This window comes from Cottoperca gobio, chromosome 14 (assembly GCF_900634415.1).
Source record: "Cottoperca gobio chromosome 14, fCotGob3.1, whole genome shotgun sequence".
Lineage (NCBI taxonomy): Eukaryota > Metazoa > Chordata > Actinopteri > Perciformes > Bovichtidae > Cottoperca > Cottoperca gobio.
The window spans coordinates 13,038,058-13,061,252 of NC_041368.1; the positions used below are offsets into that span (position 1 = coordinate 13,038,058).

Genomic DNA, 23,195 nt, shown 5'->3' on the forward strand with positions numbered 1-23,195 from the left:
TTTTCAACGTTCATAAAAAGGAATAAAAACTTAATTATCCATAAATCATCATTAAAAAACAAATGTAATCTGGGATGTTCATCCATTAATCCATTAACCCTGATAATGGCTACAGTATATTAGGACATATATATATATGTAACATATATATATGTAATAAGTTTCATTATCAATGACCCAATGATTACTTATTCAGTCTCCTGCTGTGATACATGGATATCAAAACATTAGTATCATTTACTGTTGGCCAATCTCTGTGTTTTGGCATAAAATATCTCCCAATCCTTTCTACCTTGTGTATTATTACCTCCATTGTTTTAAATCTTAACTAATGAATGATAAATAATCATTATGATGGATCTACAAGCCAAAAACAGGCATCAAAAAGACTTGTTCAACATTTTACAACATGATGAAGGGCATCACTCCAATAGGTAATTCATTATGTGAAAATGTGACTTCAATGTGTTGGCTCAACAGAATCTGTCACAGGAGGGACGAAGGCTGAGCTGAAGGATAAGCTACCAATGTGCTTGCAGTTCCCAGTGGTCACAAGGTTGATAGAGGTCATGTATTTCATAGGACCCAGTTACAAGAGCGCCGGGAGTGCTTGTTTCTCCTGTGCATTTATTAAATCCCCTGATGATCCATTCTCTGACTTCTAGCACTATATTACCCGCTTCGCTCTCTCTTCCCTGTAGAAACGCTGTCATAACTTTATCTGGACCCAGCTGTCATCCCCTCTGGCTCCCAGTCTAATGTCCTTTCTTTTCCAGCCAGAACAGACAGTCACTCCCCATTTTCCATCAGGGCTGAAAACTCATCTCATCAAGAGGAATGTCATATCATCCACTCAGCTTTCCTTCTGCCCTTTCATTCTCCTCATTTGCACTCATCTCAAGAAAAGAAACTCTCCCTAGAGCGTTTTATTTCTTAACATGGCATATTTATCTTATACAATTACTGAGTCACGTGACTGCCTGGGCAGCATGGTTTTGATGCTGGCCCTCTTCACTCTGCCTTACACACACACACACACACACACACTGTTTTGTGTTTGTTGTTTTGTAATATTGGTCATCTAGGAATTTTCTAATTGCCTTCATTGGCAGTGACTAACTTTGTTTCACCTCCTGCCTTTTATGTTTAGTAAGTGGGTGAAAATGGGACTTAAAAAAAAAATTAAAACACAGAAATGTATTTCTTTTTCATTTGGTTCATTTTATTATTACTATAACATTTATTGAAATGTTATCACTCTCACAACCGCACAAACCATGGCCATTCAGTTCATGAAATAATCATTAACACGTCATTGGATATGTGTTCAGCTCATTGGCACAAGCATTTGAATGCTGACTCATTTAAGATGATTTGTTTTTACAGTGAACAGATCCCATTTGAGTGTTTGAACCTCAAAGTCTTGATGAATTTGTTTACCACCCACTCCTTTAAATAAATATAGCACCAAAATACTTAAAATGGAAGAAAATCAGGTATTGATTTTGACTGTGAAGAAGGTATAGGTTCAATAACAGCGAAGAGGGAGGGAAAATAAGTAAATCAATTGGAGCCGCATGAGTGTTTCGTGTTTGTAGAATACAAATTATCAAGGTGAACGATTAAGGCAAGTACTATGTTAACAAATACTGTGTTTTTTCTCTTATCCTGTAGAGGTCAGTGACGCTGCCGTGTTGCGTTGACTCTGCCGTAAAACTACAAGTAGAAGAAGAAGAAGGAGGAGGAGCTGAGTGTTTGAAAGTGGCGGGCAGTAACAACATCCATCTCAAAGAGCAGGACAAAACTTAATCAAATAAGCCGCTACAAGGTATATTCAGAAGTAGACGATTTATTAAGAGTGTTTTATATTAGTGCTGACCATTACCAAACAGAAAGGCTGAATGCAGGTTTCGTGATATTTAAACGTTGGCACTGGAGAAAAGGTGAGTTAACGTTTAAGTAAACGTCTTGCTAACAACTAGCTAACGTTAATTTACTCGCTAAATAACGGTGACGTTAGGTCGAAATCAACTAATGCCAACTTTAACTTAATTATCATCCGTCAGCTGGGTTGAAGACCATTGAATTGTCTTCAATTGAATTTAAAAAGAAAAGCACTCTAACGACTGATAACCATTGGTAGCTTCTGTCGCAGCGCTTCTTAAATGGTGAGTTAAGCAAGTTAACGTCGTAGCCAACTAGCTTTTGTATCGTGAAGAGCGATCGATTGAGAAGTAAATGTCAATAATAACTCTTGCTTATAACGTTACACAGCTTGGCTTAGATCAGTGTGAACGAAGGCTTGACAACCTTGCTTCTCGTATACATAGATGGTGAATAATGGACCAACTCATGGACGCCATGACAACAGCCTTGGTGAATTTACTGAGACATGAGAAATGACTCACTGGGAGGCATAACGTTACTCCCAATTACAACAGATTTGGATGTATCGTCTCACACACAAACAAAACATATATAACACATCACATTTGCAGATACTTACGCTTCGAATTCATTTACAGTTTACATTGCTTTCAATGGGTAAAGTAATTGAGTGTCCAGCTGTTTTAAACTCAACCAATGACACTGGTGTGTTCTCAGAACACATTGTGTCTGTGTCTATTAATGTTTATTGATGTTGAAGTAATGTACATATTTTTCACTAATGCATATTACATTCAACCATCATTTCTCAAAATCAGTATGTTTCAAAATGGTAATGTCATGATTTAATACATTTACTTTTTGTTGGTAAGTTGAAAGTCAGCACCAACTATTGTTGTTTAGATTTTTTTCTGCAATTCATTTCTAAATCATCCTCCAGTTTTCATGCAATACATGTCTGTTCAAGTGACATTTCATCATCCATAGCAGCGCATTAAAAAGAATCCCCTTTATCTTGATGATAGGAATCACTGTCTCAACATCTGCCATTGCATTCATTATGAACACTGTTAATTTGGAGTGGCTTCACTTATTGTTTTTCAACGTTATCCCCAAGTCTCTTTTCAAACTCTTTAATGACTTATCTTGCCACAAGACTGGACTGCTATTACTTGGCTTCATTATGAGGACCTCTTCTGTTTGTGTTGTTACTAGGTCTTGCATCATGACAAATGAGGATGATAAGGGGATACCAGTGCGGGTTGCCTTGCGATGCCGCCCGTTGGTACCTAAAGAAATCAACGAGGGATGTCAGTGCTGTCTCACTTTCGTTCCTGGAGAGCCACAGGTCTGTGCTCAACAACAATTTAAGAAATGTACTTTTTTTCTGTCAGAGTAATGTTTTGTACCACAACCATGTTATACACGTTAATGTAATGTTAGCTTGTCCCCCTTTAAAGCCAAGACGACTACACAACGTAGTATGTGTTAAAGTATCAAAATTGTTGTTTGTTTTCAGGTGATCGTTGGCACAGAGAAGGCGTTCACCTATGATTACGTGTTTGATTCCACTGCTGAACAAGAAGAGGTCTTCAATACAACTGTGTCCCCCTTATTGTGTGGGCTTTTCAAAGGTAGCTATATCTTTTAACATTCATTGAATTCTATGGAGGCAGAGAGCAGCCTTTATTTCTTTTGATGTTTATCAGAGATCAGGAGTGCCATGCCAGCATGCATAGATGGCATCTTGACGACTGTAGCAACTGATTTTAGCTGAAAATGTCAGATCAAGGAGTATCCATTATTACATCAGACTGTACTTCAAGGTCTAAAACAGGCAGGAATACAGTGTGTTCTTCCGTTAGATGTAACATTCAGATCACTCCTCAAGACTAGCCCGGTTGGGAATAAATAAGTAAGTCTTAGTAAGACTTCCTGTTTAGTTATGAATCCTCCCTGAAGGCTGAAGTCAGATGTAATCAGTTGAAGCAGACACTCATTTTTCAAGCCCTCAGAAATGATCCTGTGATCTTGAGAAAAGAAAAGTTGTGTTCTCGTGATGAATGATCTCTTTCCTGATGTCACAAGAAAAAGAGCTTTATCTCGAGCTAACATGGCTGTTCTCGGCTTCTATAGAATTCAGTAAGAAAGTTATCTCTTTCGTTTTGTCCCCCTCCTTCACGATAAATGATTTTGCTGTAAGACCTTTCAGTGGGGGGCTTCACTGACCATTAGCTTTTTTTTGCTCTCTTTTCTTGTCTTTTGAATCATTTTGCATCCTCACTGAATTGTCCTTTTTGTAGGCTACCATGCCACAGTTCTTGCATACGGACAGACGGGATCAGGGAAGACTTTTTCCATGGGAGGAACATACACATCAGCTCAAGAAACGGATCCTTCAGTCGGAGTTATTCCACGCGTTATCAAAAGGATCTTTGAGGAAAGGGAGAAGAGGGCAGATTGTGAATTGTGTCTGGTTGTATCTTACCTGGAGGTAGGTGGACGTGTTGTTTACACTGCGTTTTTATGTCATTTAGAAATGTATTGTGTTTCTTTGGCATTCAGAAATGTTATTTCATTGCACTATGGTCTTTTTAAAATAATTATTCCTTTTGTAGATCTATAATGAAGACATATTGGACTTACTGTGTACATCTAAAGATAAACTTGGCCTCAGCATTAGAGAAGACCCTAAAGAGGGCATTAAGGTGAGTGACTCACATGTTTACAAGAATGAACGCACACGTTGTTGCATTTCTTTTAATCTTAGAGTAGATGGAAAGATCAACCTCAGTCTATACCTTGGTGACACATTTTAAATCGGTGCTTTTGTTTTTATTGAAAATATCCCGTTTTCCAGATCGTGGGTTTAACAGAGAAGCAGGTGTTCTCTGCCCAAGAGATGGTTTGTTGCCTGGAGGTTGGAAATTGTGCTCGCACCGTGGGTTCCACTGCCATGAACGCCGCTTCTTCACGCTCGCATGCTATCTTCACTATCACACTGGAGCAGCGCAGAGGGACAGACAAGTCAGTTTGATGGTGTTTTCTCACACAATCACTTTCACCTTTTAACATGCATCATGTTTCCGTTTACACAGAGTGACGCTTTAACAGTGACTCGCACACACAATGAACCCGGACGGCTTTGTGCTGTGGTAAACAATGAAATGCATCTTGTATTTCACTGCATATGTATGAATACATGTTCCGGGGTTAGGGTTATGAAGATTATAAGATGGCAGTGTTATTTTGACTAGCTCCCAGAGTTTCAGCAGTTTGGTCAAATGTTGCGTATTAATGCCCTGCTGTTAGTTGGCGTTTTCCCTTTTTTTTTTTTTTTTTTTTATAACTGATAACTATAGATTTAGATTGAATGACCCAGCAGAGGTGAAATGCTGCCCTGTATTTATTTGGAGCAGGTGGCCAGTCATTACACAGCTCCCTTTTAAAATTAAAATTATAAATGTACTACCAGCTACATTTATTCTGTATGGCTGTCTTTTTCTTTTCTTTTTTTGACCTAATTATTTGAATGTAACATTTATTCTGTAAAACAGTTTTTTTTAGTTATATTTTCAGATTTGGATGAACTGGAACCAGTTTTAGAATAAGTTATCTTTCCTCCTCATTAGACAGTTAGGCCCAGAGGAAGGGTTGCATGTTGTAGTGTTATGGCAAATAGATATTGTTTAGTTATTACCAAAACTGGTTTGACCTTATTTTTGTGTTTATGCTGCTGTTTTTCATAAAGATACCACATATCAGTCTTAGTTGACTATTTGTGTGATCTTTTGTTGCAGAGCCGACTCGGTTGTTTCAAAATTGCACCTTGTGGATTTGGCTGGTTCAGAAAGGCAAAAGAAAACCAAAGCGGAGGGAGATCGTTTAAAGGAAGGTAAACAAAATGTGTTTTTCTATAGTTTTTATTTACAATTCTCCCCATGATGTATAGTGTAGTATAATATTTCTGTGTTGTTAATAACAGCGTTTCTGTTTTGATGCCATTTAATTTCTTCAGGCATCAGCATCAATCGTGGCCTTTTGTCTTTGGGTAATGTGATCAGTGCCTTGGGGGATGAAAGCAAGAAAAGCAGCTTTGTTCCTTACAGAGACTCCAAACTCACCCGCCTGCTTCAAGGTAAGCTTTGAATTCGATGTTCAAAAGTTAGTGGTCATTAGTCTCAGATACCATCCTCACTTTGAGCACCTGCAAATCTTTTGGCTTTTATTGTTTAATTGGAAGGTTTTTCATTCTGCTCCACTGATAGCTTTGTTTACTGGCTGTGTAATGTTGATACATGCTGAACAGGAACTGTGTATAGCTTTATTTCTTATTCGTTTAATGCAACAATGGCACCATTACTGGTTAACGTACATTAAAACAGGCAGGTATTTAAATGCACCTTTTGTGAATTGTTTCCTGTTTGTCATTATCAGATGCTCTGGGAGGCAATAGCCACACTTTGATGATTGCGTGCATCAGTCCTGCAGACTCAAACATGGAGGAGACCATCAACACGCTGCGATATGCTGACAGAGCTCGCAAGATTAAAAACAAACCTATAGTAAACATTGACCCCAGAGCTGCAGAGATGAACCGTTTGAAACAACAGGTACAGTAATAGGGGTTGACCTCACAATCAGATCTCTATGTAATAATGCTGCAAGTTAAATGCAGTTCATATACTTGTTTACAAGTAAGAAATCTAATGTCTTGATTCATACGATTGTTTAGGTTCAGGAGCTGCAGGTGATGCTACTTCATGCCCGTGGAGGAGTAGCTCCAGTGCTCTCTGGGTAAGACATACAGTGTTACCAATAAAAGGATGTCAGATAACTGCACCCAGGGGACCTATAACCCATAACAAAAGACCAATAACCATTACTAAGTCTCTTTGTTTCAGGCCAGAGTCAACGGAGAAGGTGACCAAGCTGTTGGACAGGAATCGCTCTCTGCAGGATGAGAACAATAAACTAAGCAGGGAGCTGAGTGAGGCAGCTGGACAGACTGCCTTCATGTTCGAGAAAATCATCATGGTGAGCCAGACCGTAACAACATTAACTAATCCTTCCTCCGAAAGTCATCATTGAAAACTGTTACTACGAGTTATGATGTGTTTGTTGGTACCATAGATTTTATATATTGAAGGACAACTCATCATTACTTCCTTCCACTGTACAAAAGTGAAAACAAAATATCCAGATACGGGAGTTGCCATCTTGGCTAGAAAGACACAACAACTAACTGTAATATGCTATACATACATTTATCATGAAATTGACACATTGTTCTGTTAGACAGACTTGTGATTCATCTCCTTGTCTACTGTTAGTGGAACTGTTGCTAAGCTACTGACTGTACCAGCCATGGACTGTACATAAAGATCTCTGCATACAGATGTTCCTGTAAAGATCTTTTTATATAATGTTACAGTCTATGTTTGAAACAGACAATCACCTTTATGGAAAGTTGGAGTTACGTCTCCTCAACGCTCCTACTGGGGCCGAACAATTAATCGTATTTTATCGAAAATGGCAGGAGGCGCAATATTTGTAAAAATAAAATAAAATCTGTTTCTGAATAAAGTGTAGTTGCTGCAGAGATGTCCCAACCTACAAATCGTATTCTACAGATTTAAGAAAAATATCTTTGTTACAGATCCTCACAAATATAACACATCGCCATTATAATATATTTTCAATGAAATTGAGAATAATGACGCACAAATGATCATTCCCTCCCTCCTCTTGAATCCTATCGCAATATCAGTCAAAAATAGCCATCAGCCATTTTTCCTAAATCATTTAGCCCCAGTTCCTGCTATATGTACCACATCAGTCAGAGCAGCTGTCAATCATGACGTTATGACCTATACTGCAGCCAGCCAGCAGGGGGCGATCCAGATGTTTTGTTGCCCATCTTTATATACACTGTAGTCTAGGGTTTGTACCTAATGAGTAGATAAAAGCCAAGTGAATTTAAATTGTCATAGAAGTAAAATAAAGATTTTTACACAAGTTTATCTTTTTCGATGTCCTTTCTTTGACCTTTTGCTGTTTTGCATTGTCATCCATCATGTTTATCACATTGTGTTTACTTTATTTTACAGACCGAACAGGAAAATGAGAAACTGCAGAGCAGAATGGAACAACTGCGGGACCATGCAGCGTGAGTTCACTAAGAAGCCAGGAGAGCTTCAGGACGGGTCTAATACTTGAGCTATTCTTGTTTAAAGCTTTGTTGTTGTTTTTTAATGACCGTTGTCACTTTTGTTCATGGTTTCAGCTGCACAGTGGATCTTGAGAAAGTGTTGGAGACACTGGAGGACCAGGAGTTGAAGGAGAACGTAGAGGTGATGAGGAACCTGCAAGACATCATCTTGGAGCTCAAGGTACACAAGTCATCCTACATTATAATCCTCCAAAAGATATCCGTGTGTAGTAATGCTGAAATTTGCATTTAACATTATAGAAACTTTTATAGGCTAAATGTATTCATTAAAAATATTCTTAATTAACTCATTTGTATCCAGCATTGTTGAGTGAATGTTCATCATACTGAATTACATGGTTTGCTGTTTGTTGGTTTTTCTAAGAATGAGAGTGTTGGCATCGCCGCCTCCATCGATGCGATGGCTGCAGGAGAGGATGGAACCGAGGTGTCCGGGAATGGCAGTAAAAATGATGAATCGGTACTTTTGACACTTTTGTTCTCTTAATGTTTACATAAGACAATTTTGTGTGTGTGTGTGTGTGTGTGTGTGTGTGTGTGTGTGTGTGTGTGTGTGTGTGTGTGTGTGTGCTCTGATAATGCTTTTCAGTTTTTACATTTATTGATCAATCCTCCCATCTGAACCAAATGTAAATGAAGATATTCCCCACCTCCAACACATTAAACAGGATGTCACTGGCATTGTTGGTAAGGACTCTCCGGAGGGCTTTACTACCCACCATGCACTGCGGCAGGCCCAGCTCTCCAAGGAACTGATAGAGCTGAACAAAGTGTTGAGCTTGAAGGAAGCTTTTGTGAGGAAAATGTGCCAGAATGACACCAAGCTGGAGCCAATGCAATTACAGCACCAGGTAAGAGGATTTTCTATCTATTTTTAAAATACTTATATTTAGGTTGTTTAAATAAACATGTTATTTGCTCACGTGAGAGCATTTAAAAGGGGCAAATGCTTTTAGTTAAAGTTACAATGACACAGAAGTTATAGCATCTTTGGATTCAGTGATTTGACATTTTTCCACATGAAACTGAACATGTGTGCAGGGTCAAGTTGCAAGAGAATCTTTTTAATCAAACCATACAGGTACGATTGCATCACTCAAAGGGGCTTAGTGCATAAATAGCCTTATGAACTCTGAAGGAACCCTCACCTGGAGAAGCTGATGGCAATGCTAGTGAAGACAAAAACTCCAATGATCCCTCGCTGCTTCACAATGCCACCAAACTCCTCTCTTGTTATTGTTTTGATTAAGAGACCCCGAGTGGCAGAACACATATATTGTGTGTTGTAAAGCAGAGTCTTTGTGTGATTTTATATTAATTATGAGCCATATTTTTCAATTGTTCAGAAATAATGGACATGTTTTAATCTTCTTGGCATTCTGTCCTACAGGAAAATGTTCACAGTCTTCAGACATCAGTGGATTCTCTGCAGAAGGAGAAAGAGGAACTCGTTCTCGCCCTTCAGTCTGCAAAGAAAGACACTAACCATGCTAAGTATGAACTCTGTAGTTCTTTTTGGTTGTGCCTGTAACTTCATGGCAAAAAATATTACTAATTTGACCTAAAAGTAAAGTAACCTCATAAGCCTTCCCCTTTTTACTTCCTGCTTCACCTTCTTCTAGGCTCAGTGAGCAGCGGAGGAAGAGACTGCAGGAGCTTGAAGGCCAGCTCGTCGACATGAAGAAGAAACTTATTGACCAATCCAAAATGCTGAAACTCAAAGAGACCTCCGTTAAGAAAGTTGGCAATCTCATACAGGAGATACAGGTAATCAGGCATTTCTTTATTATTATTACAGAACCAAGACAACCACTCTTGAGTCAAAAGGTCATCTCAATTATCTAAAACATGTACACGCATAGAACATTGTTGGGTGGTAAAACTCCTTGTAAAGATCAAAAACAGAAAATAATGATTTTTCTACTTTTATCACACGGCAGCATCATGTGCACTGAGTTGCATAGAGCGTTGCTGATAATTAGATCTGACTTGTAACGCGTGTAAGCCCCAGATGACACTTCCAAGCCCAGTAACACTGTGTTCTCACAGGCTATGAAGAACCAGCGTACACAGCTGATGAGGCAGATGAGAGAGGACTCTGACAAATTCAGACAGTGGAAGAGCATTAAGGACAAGGAGGTGCTGCAGCTAAAGGAGAAGGTGTGTGTCTGTGTGTCTGTGTGTCTGTGTGTGTGTGGAGATCAAACTCTTCACTGCATGGACATTTTCTTTCACCTACATTCTGTTCATGAAATCATGCTGCTAAATCCTTTTATCCTTATTAATTTAGGTTTCTTGACGCCACAGTTTATTGGGTTTTATCTGTTTTTACAGGATCGTAAACGCCAGTATGAGTTGCTTAAACTTGAAAGGGATTTCCAGAAACAAGCCAATGTTCTGCGTCGTAAAACTGAGGAGGTGAGGCCTAAACTTCATTTATGAGATCTGCAAGTAGTGTGCTGGATTTAATATGTTCAACATCTATAAAGTAGCAAATACTACTTACTTTGTTTCTCAATTTCTGCAAGCAATCCAGTCTGATGTCAGACTGTTAAAATGAAATGTAACTGGATATTATTTAGACCGGCTTATCGCAAGTTTTTCCCTACAGGCTGCGGCTGCAAACAAGCGGTTGAAAGATGCGCTACAGAAGAGAAGTGAGGTGGCAGATAAACGCAACAGAGGAATGGAGGGAGCTTCTGCAAGAGTTAAGGTAGTAAAACGTGGTTCCTATGACTTCTCTGCACTCACAAAGACTTGTATTTGGTCTACTACTAAGACCTTATTGCATTATCACAGATGCCAACCTGTGTTCCTATGGCAACACTAATACATGTGCATATATACGTCTATATGCAAAGGACATGAGTGAAATATCATAAAATCAATGCAGGTCAGTATGGATGAGCTTCAGGGGTCCTCACATGTGGAGAAGAGGAGAAGGCCGTGGAGGAGAGTTGATGCGTTAAAGCAAAATGTCCTATTAATAAAACATAAATAAAACCAATAATCAATTAAAGTACATTTGATTTTGCGTTCAACATCAGTTTCTTTGTTTCAAGTTGTCTCCGTGTGTCTGGTCAGGAATGTGTGATGGCCATAAAAAGGGGTCTGGGGGCTTAAACTTGAGCGGTTTGTTGCTTAATATTGTTCCTTCAGTTTCTGCTCGTCTGTCCTGTTTCAGAAATCTGAATATTCTGTAAGAATGTTTAGTTGCAGTCACCAATATCCGCTACAAACCGGCCCTTAAAATTCCACATTTGTAATCATTACTGATTTGAGAAGTTGAAAAGCTTTGAAATGTTTCTGCACAATCAAAAATATTGACTTGTATTTTGAGAATACGATGTCTGATTTTAGAAGAGTACAGTATTGTTGTCCATATGTTAATAAACCCTAATGGACCCCCATTAGACGATGAGAATGCTGCTGCCTTAACTCTGCGATTTGTATCTATGCGATCAGGCGTGGCTTCTCAATGAAGTGGAAGTGATGGTGAGCACAGAGGAGGCCCGGCGCCACCTCAATGATCTGCTGGAGGACAGAAAGGTCTTGGCTCAGGAGATAAACCATCTCAAGCAGCAGATCGAGGCAGGGGACCGACCCGCTGCCAAAATCAGGGTGAGACTTAAATTCTCTACTGTCAAGCGTTCACACTTGTGCGAAGAATGCACACAATTGAGAGTCAGTGAGACTTCCAGTGCTCCAGCAAAGTAGATATATTACAAGAATCGATCTTTTTGCCTTCCATGCAGCGTCGGACATTGCTCATCTCTGAGCTGGAGACCCAGGGGGCGCTGGAAACACCTCTGACCAAACAGGTGGAGAACCTGGAGACGGAGATAGTCCTCAGGTGAGTCTGACAAAGCTACACAGTCACGATCATTTACCGGATTCAGAAGATGACCAGCATGTATCGTACTCTGCCTCCCGTCCTATCAATTGCTGAGCCATTATGCTACGCATCTACACGACATACAAACACAACAATAACTTTTACTGCTCTTTTTTTTCATGTGATTGCTGTAAAGATTTTGTGACCTTTTCATTTTCAAGAAGGAAATCTGCAGTTAACTCAAGATTTAAAGTTGTGCTTTTGCATGATTCTGCAAAATCGTATAAGTGTTAATGGACTAAGAGTTTCTTTAGTCGAGGACGGCACTAAAAATATCCACAGGAAACACTGAATTGATTTTGTGCGTTAGTGAGTTGTTTATATTTTCACAGGAATGCCCAGATAGCTGACCTTCAGCAGAAAGTTCTTGTGGCAGACGGCGAGGGTCGTATGAAACAGCGCTTCGATAGCATCACAAGCATAGTCGATGCTAAGTGTGCCCTTAAACTCCTCATGTCTGAGGTAAGCAAATGCTAACGCATTATTTTATATTCACAAATTAGTGATGGTATATTAATTTGTTGACATTTGTGTTTTTCGATCAATTTTCTCTTTTTTTTAATTTAGGTGGTGTCTGCTAAAACAGCCAGTGGCAAGCTGGAGAGCGAGCACAAACAGGAGTTGGTAAATGCACAAGATTTGAGCAAGATGCTGGCAGAAGAGAGAAATGTGATGTCCACCATGGACATGGAGCACCAGCTGCAGTTGGTGGAACTAGAGCAGAGGCATCAAGAGAAGGTGCTCATACCTTTTACTCGTATTCATACTTTACATACTTCTTCGATCTGTTCTCTATATCTATTTATTTTTCTTCCTTTCTACAGGTGCTTTACCTCCTTAACCAGCTACAGAACCAAACCACATCTGAAGAAGCCAAAACAAGGCAGAAAGATGAGGAGAGAGAGAAGGAGAAGGAGCTTCTCCAGCGCCTTGAAGTTCAGGTGAAGAGTGTTTGATTATACTTTGACTCTGCTTTTCTCCTAGTTTTTAGGAGAAACAAAGTTAATCAAATGTTTATTTGTAACATCTTTTTTAGGAAGAAGAGCTTGAAAAGCTACGAGAATTGAGTGGGCAGAACCAGACACTGCTGGAGCAGAACGAGCAATACAAACAGGTAGCTGTATCATTTTATGTTGAGTTGAATTAATTAAGATGAATACAATACACTACTGATTTTTCGGTTGACTGTAAAGCCTCGTTAATGCTCGCCGTAGTCATCACATATTATGCGTAAAGTGGAAAGGCCCCCCCAAGTAGACGCTGTGTCGCTCCACATTTGTGTAACTAGCCGGCTGCTGCGTGTGCAGACAGGACTGCCACAAAGTGCTTTAAAAACAGGAAGCCTTTAAAAATCTACATTTGAGTAAAGTTGGATATTCAACATTTTAACCTTCGTTTCTCTAAAATACATTTGTTGTTCCCAACGCTTGACTTCTCTGCAGGGATTGAATAAAGGCCATTTTTAAATATATGTATCCATGAAATTGCGTTCTTCCTTTTCACAGAATGTTTTGTTTGTACGCGTTTCGGAGAATACTGCAAAGAACAACGCATTGAGCATATACGCCTTTCTGCTCGTAGCTAGCAGAGGGCCGCACTACGGTACTCAGCGAGGGTACAAACGAGGCTGGACGATCGGTCGACAAATCATCAAGGCCTCCACCATTATCCCTCTCCCCTAAAAATACAAGGATCACAGGACTAAATGACTACAGACCCATCGCCCTGACCTCCGTGGTAATGAAGTCCTTTGAGCGCCTTGTCCTGTCCCACCTCAAATTCAGGACCATCAGGACCAAAACCTCACGCCATAAGAACAGCTTCTTCCCCTCTGCAGTTGGCCTCATCACCAAGGCCAGACACCCTTACTGACACTGTCCCTCCATCCCCCCCTTCTACACGTTACTTTAACGTAATGCTCAGCCGGCTGTCCTTATATAGTACATCGTCTCTACTGTCTAAATTTTGTATATTGTAATTTTTTTATTTTTTTATGCACCAACTAAACCACAGCAAATTCCTTGTAGGTGAAAAGCTACATGGCAATAAAAGTTATTCTGATTTCAAATCAAGTGTGTGATTGGCTCAAACCCAAATGTCTAAACTATGTTTTTGTTTTTTCTTCCACAGAAACTCTCATTGCTCCACCTGACGAGTGGAAAGAAAATCCTTGTCCCAACGACCAACAATGAAAAGAACCCAGATGACTCGTTTGAGTACGTTCCTCCAAAGGTAAGTTATGGCAGATATTCTACCTTCCGGTTTTTGTTTTTTTGTTTTTAATACACTTGTTACTTCAGTTTTTAATGTAGGTTCTCTCCCCCTGGTCAGTGCCCGTACAAAGGTTTTTAGTCAGAACCAGTGTTTGAACAGAAAGAAAGCATTAATCATTCCGTGAACAATATCTTTGATATAAGACGAGATGTGAGTGTGTTGATTGTCCTTTGTGTTCACCACCAACAAAAGCCTAAAGGGAAGCGCTTCACCACAGCCAAAGTACCGCAAAATGTGACCATCAACATGGAAGAGCTGATGTCTGCCAGTGAGGATGAGAATGAGCAGGAAGTGGACGATTGGCGTCCTGGGAAACTTGAGAAGGGACGCAGAAACTCAAAGAAACCAAAAGCAAACGGGGTAAGGCTGGGATTAGGATTAGCTTCCTTTTTAAGATGTTCATTTGTGTATGAATGCAGTAAACTCTTCAGACACTGACTGAAAGATCATGAAGGGGGAGAACAGGATATTAAATCAGCCTGCTAATGAAATCTCACAGCCGAGTAGTTTCGGCCACATCAGCTTTTTGTTTAGTTGAGTTTTAAGCAAAAGTTGTTCTCATCTCATTTTGGTAATCTCTGGTAGCAATGAACCTGCATACTTATTCTGTATGTATTACATTTTAGGATCCCGATAGTTTGGGTACTTATGATGTAAATGTCATGATTTCTCTCTTCTTTTTTTTTAGTGTGCATGTAAAGGTCGCTGCAGCAACAGGTGCTGCAGGTGCCGCAAAGGGAAGATGACATGCGGAGAGAACTGCCATTGTGATCATGAGAAGTGTCGAAATATGGATAACCAGGTGCTTGCTGAGGTAAATTATCCAATGATTCCCTTTCTCTAATATCGTGACCATATTTCATACATCAATATTCTGTTTTCGTGTTTGTATGTCAGACTGTTGATAATCAATGACTGCTGAAACATCTGCAAGTCTTTCCCTGCAGACATTTTGACATGGTAGGATAAAATTAAATGATTGAATAAATCAAATTTATTTATACAGCTCAATATCACAAATTCTACATTTGTCTCAGTGGGCTTTACAGACTGTACAGGTTACGACACCCTCTGTCCTTAGACCCTCGCATCGCACAAGGAAAAACTTCCTAAAAGAAACCCCATAATTAAAGGGGGAAAAATGGAAGAAACCTCATGAGAGCAACTGAGGAGGGATCCCTCTCCCAGGACGGACAGACGTGCAATAGATGTCGTGTGTACAGGATAAACAACATAGTACAAATACAACATTTGACAGAAATTACACACACACACACACACACACACACACACACACACACACACACACACAAATGCGGTCTCAGATTCGGTGTGGATTGATGCATTTGATAAAATAAATAGAAATAATAAAACGTTGGATTGGTGATAAGGTATTGAAGATTCTTAGTTCTTAGTTGAAAATATAGTTATGAATAATATAAATAGATTGATTGATTATTACATTATAGATACATTTATTTATTATTACACTATAAATAGATTTAACACCACTTACATTACACCAACCAGTCAATTCATAGAAGTTGGAAGATATTGTTAAATGTAGATATATTTGTTTGGTTCCTCTTTCTCATCACAGGTGTACAATAACAGCTAGATGTCAATAACATCTACACGGCACAGGCAGTGAAATGTAGTCATTTTAACAGATTATTATGTAACTGTTTATTTATTGCCACAGACGTGTTTCTTCTGTCCAGTCAGATTGAACTTTTATTGACAAATACCCTGATTAGCTTTGTTGGAAATATTGTCTGCTTTAATGAAAGTACAACGCAGAACAATGAGCGTTGTTCTCAGTTTGATACTTTTTACTCATTTCAGGATGGGAGTCAGACAGAAGGTGTTTCCAGAGACTCTCTTCAGGATCCCACAGCCGTCAGCCCAGACAACTCCACATTCTTCAAGCCGCCGTCTTGTACACCCACTAAGAAGGTAAAGCTGGCTCCGTCAGATGACGTAGTAATACAAGGAATGATCCTCCATGCGGAGGCCCTGAGAATGATGTTACGATCAACACTTAGTGAAAGATCCACGTGGATACATTTGACCAGTTTGGGATTCATTATCGCAGCCATCTGTGGGGGAGAGGATGTGCGTCGTCTGTCTGACCGCAGCTAATCCTGCACACTACTGGACCTATCAGCCACATGCTTTTTGTGCTTATATATTTATGCTCCAAGACCTCGTGGTTGCAGTGATACACACTGTTCACACTACAAAACTTATTTTATTGACTGTTTTATTACCTCATCGACTCCTCACTGCGCTCACCCGACCGGGCCTCAAGTGTTTAACCGCTGCTTCTGTAGCAAAAGGCATTTCCAACAATCGACTAGGCTAAAAACCAGCCTTACCTCGTCTGTTGCAGATCACATTTTGGCCTTTGTTGCGTCTCACAAATGAGAAAAATTATGTTTTTGTTATAGTCTCCTCCATCTTGACTAGCAGAGAGGGACAATTGAGCTGTTTGTATGGGAGCAGAGAGGGAGACTCACCTGGTGGAGAGTGCACTTTTCTAGTTCATAAATACTGTATTTTGGCCGGTGAGGCTTGTTGCCGCTGGAACTTTACAGGACGTAATGCAGAACATACTAATGATATACACATTCACGCTATTTCAGGTGCTGAAAGAAATCGGAGACATGGGACACGGCACTGCAGACCTGGCGTTGGTCAGGAAACCTTCCTTTGCAGAGGAAGACGAGGAGGAGGAGGATAATGGTGAGGACAGAACAACAGCCAGCTTCCTCAAGAAGAAGAAACGGATCCTGACCAGTTTCCAGAACAGTTTCTTCTCCGGATGCGCTCCGATCAGAGAGGAATCTTAATCAGAACAGAGCAGGGTAGGGCTTCTTTACCCTAAGTGTCCATATGTGTGTGTGTGGTTTCAATGTTTTGTCAGTCTGTTTTTTATATGTAACATGAAAGTAGCTGTTGATTCTAAGACACTTTGTTTTGTGTGTAGGGTAACAAAAGGACTGAATAGCACAGAGTCTTTTTACTGGAATTCACAATGAGATGATCAATGAAACCTGTACATAATAAGTTAGTTTAACGTGTTAGATATTTCCTATAAAGTAAGACTACATTTACTTTGCTTATTTGTAAAAATCAGTAGTCTACTAATTTACAGTCGCAGTTTTACTGAGTACTATTCAGCACATTATGATAACACGTCGTCTTGGGGATCCACCTTTTTCACTGTGATTTTACTGTTAGAGCTGAATAAAGTCTTACTGTCACATCTTGTTTTTAAGGCACAAACTGTTTTTCTTTTCGTCTGAACGTGTTCCAGTTATTAATATTTCAGTATAAGTTGATGGTAAATAATTAATCTGTTATGAATTAATGTTTCACGGTTTGTTTTTTAGTGCCAGCTGATTTGTAGTGGAAAGCTTTTTAGACATTTCATTAAAAAAAATGAATCTTTAAAACATGTGAACACGGCTTTTATATTATGCTAATCTAAACGTCGCTGGGAAGACGCAGCTATCAGTGCGGCGCCAATTTCTGTCTTAAATCCTCATTTTACCCACGTTTTATGTCAACCCATCGTTTCTATTCCACGGGAAAGACGGTTGAAAGGTTGGAATCAAAAATAAAAACCCTGGAGAGTGAGGCCTTTCAGAAACCCTGCCCCAAAGTACAACAAGAACTGCTCGTACTGAGGTCACCGTATAATGAACTCTCAGCTTCTAAAGCAGTGGCAAGTCTACTAAGACTCAAACTAACATTTTACGACCAAGGAGAGAAGCCTGGAAAGATATTAGCGTGGCGCATTAAAATTACAAATAATACAACCTCGAAACAAATTAAGATCCACAAGGGGTGCCGTCAGAGGTGTCACTTTTGTTTATAATGGCAATAGACCCGCTGGCCATAGCTGTTCGGTCTCATCCAAAGATCTCTGGTATAACTATAGGTCAAACAGACCACCGCTTAGCTTTATATGCTGATGACGTCATAGTGTTTCTCAGGGAGTTGGAGAGATCAATTCCAGTATTATTAGAAGTGATAGGAACATTTGGTGAATTTTCCAGTTACAAAATGAATCATTCCAAATCTTCCATAATGTTATTAAATTCCAAAGAGAGAAGTAATCCGACTGCATCAGTCTCCCAGTTTAAAGTTGCAGATAATTTTACACATTTGGGTGTAAAAATAGTGCCCAATATAACAGATGTGGTGAATTCTAATCACGATCCTATTATGGAGTCAATTACCAGCACAATTGATAGATGGAAGATGTCCATCTCCTCCGAACAACAAACCAGTCCGCTTGCGCTTAATTAACCCACCTGTACATGCCCTATGATAGAGGGGGGGGGGCCTTGCGTGTCATACTCAAGTTAGTTAAGTCAGTTAAGGACTACTATGTTTTATTTTGCAAACGACAACCTCCCTGCCTGGAGAGAGATGGAGTGCCACTTTTTAGAGCTACCTCTTCCCATGTGTTTGTACTCAACTAGTCTTAAGAAACTTACAAAAACAACCACTAACCCTATTAGGAACAAAAACAGTTTGTAGAAATCTACACAGATTAGCTCGTTCAAAGTTTGATAGCTCTGCCTCTCAATAGTGCGTATCCAATCAAAAGACGTGCACGTGCTGACGTTATCGTACGCCTGCTAGCTGGCCCCGGTGTCCCCAACTCGACATCTGATTGGTTAACGCCACAGTTTTGTCTCCATTCACTTTAAGCGACAGGCGCCCGCACTGTTGATTCTGAAGGCCTCAGGGCAGATCTCGTGGACCCTGGCAACACATCATGGCTGAAATATGATTGGATAAAAGCTCTAACATAAAGGCCAGCCCTCCAAATCTCCATCTGAGGCTGGAAGCAGCGCAACCAAGAGGAAAGCTATGAAATGAAGAGAATAGACTATGGGGAATAATTTAATACATATTTGTGGAAAACATATATCAAAATTAAATGTATATTCTGATGATGTTTAGGCCAGCAGAGAAGGCCTTGCTGGCCCTGACAGCCCACCACTGATAATATTAAAGGACTGTAGGGGGAAAACTTAATTTCTGCACTTTATAACTTGCTTATATCTGAGTCCTCCGAAGCAAAATTTAAAAATTGGAGGGAGGATTTGCAAGAAGACGAATTGATGAGTGGGAAGGTGCCTGCAAGAAAGCGCAATCACAAACAGCGAATACCCGTCTTTAGCTCTTACAATATAACTGGCTAATGCGTACATATGTTACTCCAGAAAAGCTAAACAAATTTAATGGTAACATCCCAGACTTATGTTTTAAATGTGGACAACCCAAGGGAACGTTCTTCCATTGTGTTTGGGAGTGTACCAAGATAAGAACGTTTTGGGAAGAGGTTAAATGTATGATAGAAGAGATTGTATCATTGCAGTTAAGCATGGAGCCCAGGCTTTATTTGTTAGGGTGTTACCCAAAAGAACACAACATAAGGAAGACAGAACAAATCTTTTTAAATCTCTGTCTGCTACAGGCAAAACGCATGATAGCACTCTCATGGAAACATGTAAACAGTCCAAGTATTGGTAAATGGCTAAAAGAATTGTCTGCATGTGTGTCATTAGAGAAAATAACTTGTTCAATTAAAGGAAAACAAGAAGTATTTAAAAAAATATGTGGCCCGTTCCTTAACTATCCGGAACATGTGGATCTAGAGGGCACTCTGCGTCAGCAACTTGGAGATGATTAATGTTCCTATGCTGGGAGAAGGATTGAAGCCTTTCATATCTGCCTACATGTTTGTATATCTCCTTACATAGCCTACCCACATGTTTGTGTAGTTAATTTAATTATGTTATTTGTGCGACTGTTAATGTACTTCATTTTGTTATGTCTTGGATGTGGAAGTTTGTGTACTGTCTTATGTAGTGTCTATATATAATAAAAAACAATAAACAATGTGCACTTTTGGTAGGATTAAGATATTGACATACTGACTTTCAATGAGCGGTTTTAGTAGTGTGTGTGTGTGTGTGGCACACATTTCTCTCTCACATTTCCCCAAAAATAAACAATAAAATAGTTAAATCACAAAATGTCTTTTGGTATTTTTATTTAAAGCCGTGTTGCTGCTTATGTTCTAAATGTCCCGTCCATTTCTACAAAGCCTGAGGATCCTGTGCACTGGATCTGTTGAGTTTCTTTGGTTATGATGTTTCACTGTCTCCTATGTTTTGTGTTTATATTTAAACTGAAGCTCAGTTTGTTTCAAACCCTGTCTGAGATTTCCTTTAGGTAAAGATGATGAGCACTGGACCGAACAGAAGTATTACCTGATGCATGATCAGGAGTCCGCAGCACTTTATGTTCCATGCTGTTTTTAGAATCTGATGAATAAAATAGTGCAATTAATGTACAAATGAACTTTGATTTAACATCAGATGTTTTAAATGTATCATTGTCTTATCATTTAATGGTTCCAGCTTCTCAAATGTTTAATAATTTGCTTCTGTTTGGTTTTATTTAACATCTTTGGGATGTTGGACATGTGATGGTAATTTCACTCTGACCATTAAAGACTGACTATTAAATAATTATGACCAAGATATGTACCGACTGAGACAATATGGAGTTGAATAATAAACTTGTTTATTAATTCCAGGTAATAATCTTTGATATTTCTGTACTGCAATCGTGACCAACTTGTATCTTCAACAAGCCAATATCAGTCAATCACATTTAACCTTTAAAAAAAAGGAAAGAAGATGTTTTATGATTCATGATGAAGCTCTCATTGCAAGTAACAGAAGCACCTTCGAGCTCTTTGGTTTGGACTGCAGTGATATTAGCAGCGCAACAAAGTTCTTTTCTTGTGGACCTTCCAGCATCTGTTTAAGGTGTTGCAGGGTCTCCGAGGGCCGCTGGAGATGTTCCCCCTGGGCTCACTATGCCTGATGCACACTACCTCCACAACTTATGTCGTATGTATGGGTTTGGGTTGTAGAATATAGTTGATGCCGTTGTTTGGGTCTATCACTGTCACCGTTGTAGTCTGTCACTGTTCCGGTTGAGTAGCTGGTTCCGTTGAAGGTCGATCACCGTCCTATTCGGCTTTCTCACTCTACTGTTCGGGTCGCTCACTGTTCGGTTTGGGTCGCTCACTGTGGTGAGAACTGTTCGCTTGTCTCTACCTGTGTCCTGTCACCTGTGCACCCTTATATAGTGACAGCCTAGTGCATTTTATCACCGCCACCAAGTGTCCAAAATAATATTGCAGGGCTTAAACCAAATAATAATAATAAAAGCCAACATTAATGCAACAAACGGCTTCTACAGCTATATTAAACTACATATCTTTATCGCTTTGGACTGGCGGAACAAGACCTTTAAGGATCTTGGACTTTGAGAAACTGGGATTGACATTTTTCACAATTTTCTACAAATTGAATACCAAACATTCTAGAAAAATAATCATCAGTTAAAAAGAATCTACTACTGAAGCTCTACTCGAGCACACTGTTGAATACCGGCAGCAGCTGTAACTTGTTTGTCCACTTTTTGGTCATTTTCAAATAATAAAAAGCAATCTTAAACATTAAATCTTTCATAACTAGAAAATTGAATAACAGTTATTGGACAATGAGTTATTTATCAAGCAGTTATGGGGGCAGCTGATATGATTGTTACTGGCTCACAGCACAAGTTATATAATATAATACACCCAATCATAGGACATTTCTAACATTCAGCTCTCACTGCCCAGCCTGTACTCCATGATGGCTTTTTAAATCAATTCTTCTCCAGATCCCTCCAAACCTTTTCACCTGATCAAGCGTGGTGCTCTGAGCACGGGACGGCTGTAACGACTGCTTCACAGGCCGAACACAACGCAAGACAAAGCAGTGTTGTTTGACTGGACAAATTGTTTGATTCTTCTGATAAAAAGCAAAGAACATTTGGAACTTTGTGAACAAAAACAGTAAACAACAACAACAACAACAACACAAGTAACATGTTTCAGATTGATCTTGCATGAAAGTGAAGCAGCACAGAAAACGGGCACATTGAGTTCAAGAGGGGAGAGATGCCATCAGGCCTCTGGGAAATAAGTTATGAAGGCTCCCTTCATGAATACAGAACATATTCATCAGATCTCTGATAGTGGGATAAAGGGGAGATAAGAGGCCTCCATTGGATGAGAATAACTCATTCAGCGCTGAGGAGGCAAAGGCTTTGTTAGATAGATAGATATATACTTTATAAATCCTGAGGGAAATTTAGGTTAAGGCCTTCTGAAATATTTTGAAGAAAGAGAACGAGTCCTTCACATGCACAGTGGAGCTAACATTTAAAACCCTGTCTAAAGATTTAGGAGGGGAGAGTATTAAATGTCAGACACGCAGCAGCATCTTACAGTATTATTATCTGTTGTGCTGGATCTCTGCAGTCAGCTACACAGTTTCTTATATGGAAATGTGTCTGACTGGAGAAAGGACTGGCACTGAGCCAGAGGCCTGCTGTTGCAATGCATTCTGGTCACCAATAGGGGCGATAGAGGTCGCAATGCATCTTTTATGGCTCTATGAAAATCCATATTGTAGATCATTACTGAGCCTCTCTGTGTCAAACAGTCCAGTTTGACAGGGATGAGGTGTCCTCACACAAAGGCTGTATTATTCAGTGCAGCTGAAGATAGACAGGAAAGAGGGAGAGAGGGGATGACATGCAGGAAAGGGACAGGAACCTGATTCTAACCCAGGCCGCTGCAGTAAGGACTCTTGGTACAGGGCCTTGGTACATGAGCCGCCCGCTCTACCAGGGGATCTACCGGAGTGCCCAACACTTTTCATGGCTTTTGAAGCGTGAATGCAATCCTCATAAGTAAAAAGCTAACGTTAGGCTATAAACAAGCTACACCACGGTCGCGTGACTTCAACATCACCA

At 39.7% G+C, this 23,195-nt stretch overlaps 1 protein-coding gene across 2 annotated transcripts; it reads left to right on the plus strand.

Annotated features, from left to right (window-relative positions):
- Positions 1-1,700: 1,700 nt before the first annotated feature.
- Positions 1,701-17,746, plus strand: kif4 (kinesin family member 4). Of its 2 annotated transcripts, none has more exons than XM_029448980.1 (31): positions 1,701-1,828; positions 3,103-3,235; positions 3,407-3,521; positions 4,191-4,381; positions 4,506-4,595; positions 4,748-4,914; positions 5,688-5,782; positions 5,906-6,025; positions 6,325-6,500; positions 6,623-6,684; positions 6,792-6,924; positions 7,998-8,056; positions 8,174-8,279; positions 8,484-8,579; positions 8,788-8,970; positions 9,510-9,613; positions 9,742-9,886; positions 10,169-10,279; positions 10,454-10,537; positions 10,731-10,832; positions 11,585-11,740; positions 11,875-11,972; positions 12,347-12,476; positions 12,582-12,752; positions 12,839-12,955; positions 13,051-13,128; positions 14,145-14,246; positions 14,481-14,648; positions 14,977-15,102; positions 16,134-16,244; positions 16,934-17,746. In XM_029448980.1, the coding sequence occupies exons 2-31, from the start codon at positions 3,113-3,115 to the stop codon at positions 17,138-17,140; spliced, it is 3,726 nt and encodes a 1,241-aa protein (XP_029304840.1). In that variant the 5' UTR covers positions 1,701-1,828; positions 3,103-3,112; the 3' UTR covers positions 17,141-17,746. The 2 variants fall into 2 exon arrangements, with proteins under 2 accessions (XP_029304840.1, XP_029304839.1); XM_029448979.1 differs by having other exon boundaries at positions 1,729-1,943.
- The last annotated feature ends 5,449 nt before the right edge of the window (positions 17,747-23,195 follow it).

What these genes read in the sequence shown, in the direction of transcription:
- kif4 (XM_029448980.1), top strand. Translation starts at nt 3,113, where the DNA reads ATGACAAATGAGGATGATAAGGGGATACCAGTGCGGGTTGCCTTGCGA. An exon ending in GACCCGCTGCCAAAATCAGG is followed by an intron (nt 11,741 to 11,874) that starts GTGAGACTTAAA and finishes CCTTCCATGCAG; the next exon opens with CGTCGGACATTGCTCATCTC. An exon ending in GAGACGGAGATAGTCCTCAG is followed by an intron (nt 11,973 to 12,346) that starts GTGAGTCTGACA and finishes ATATTTTCACAG; the next exon opens with GAATGCCCAGATAGCTGACC.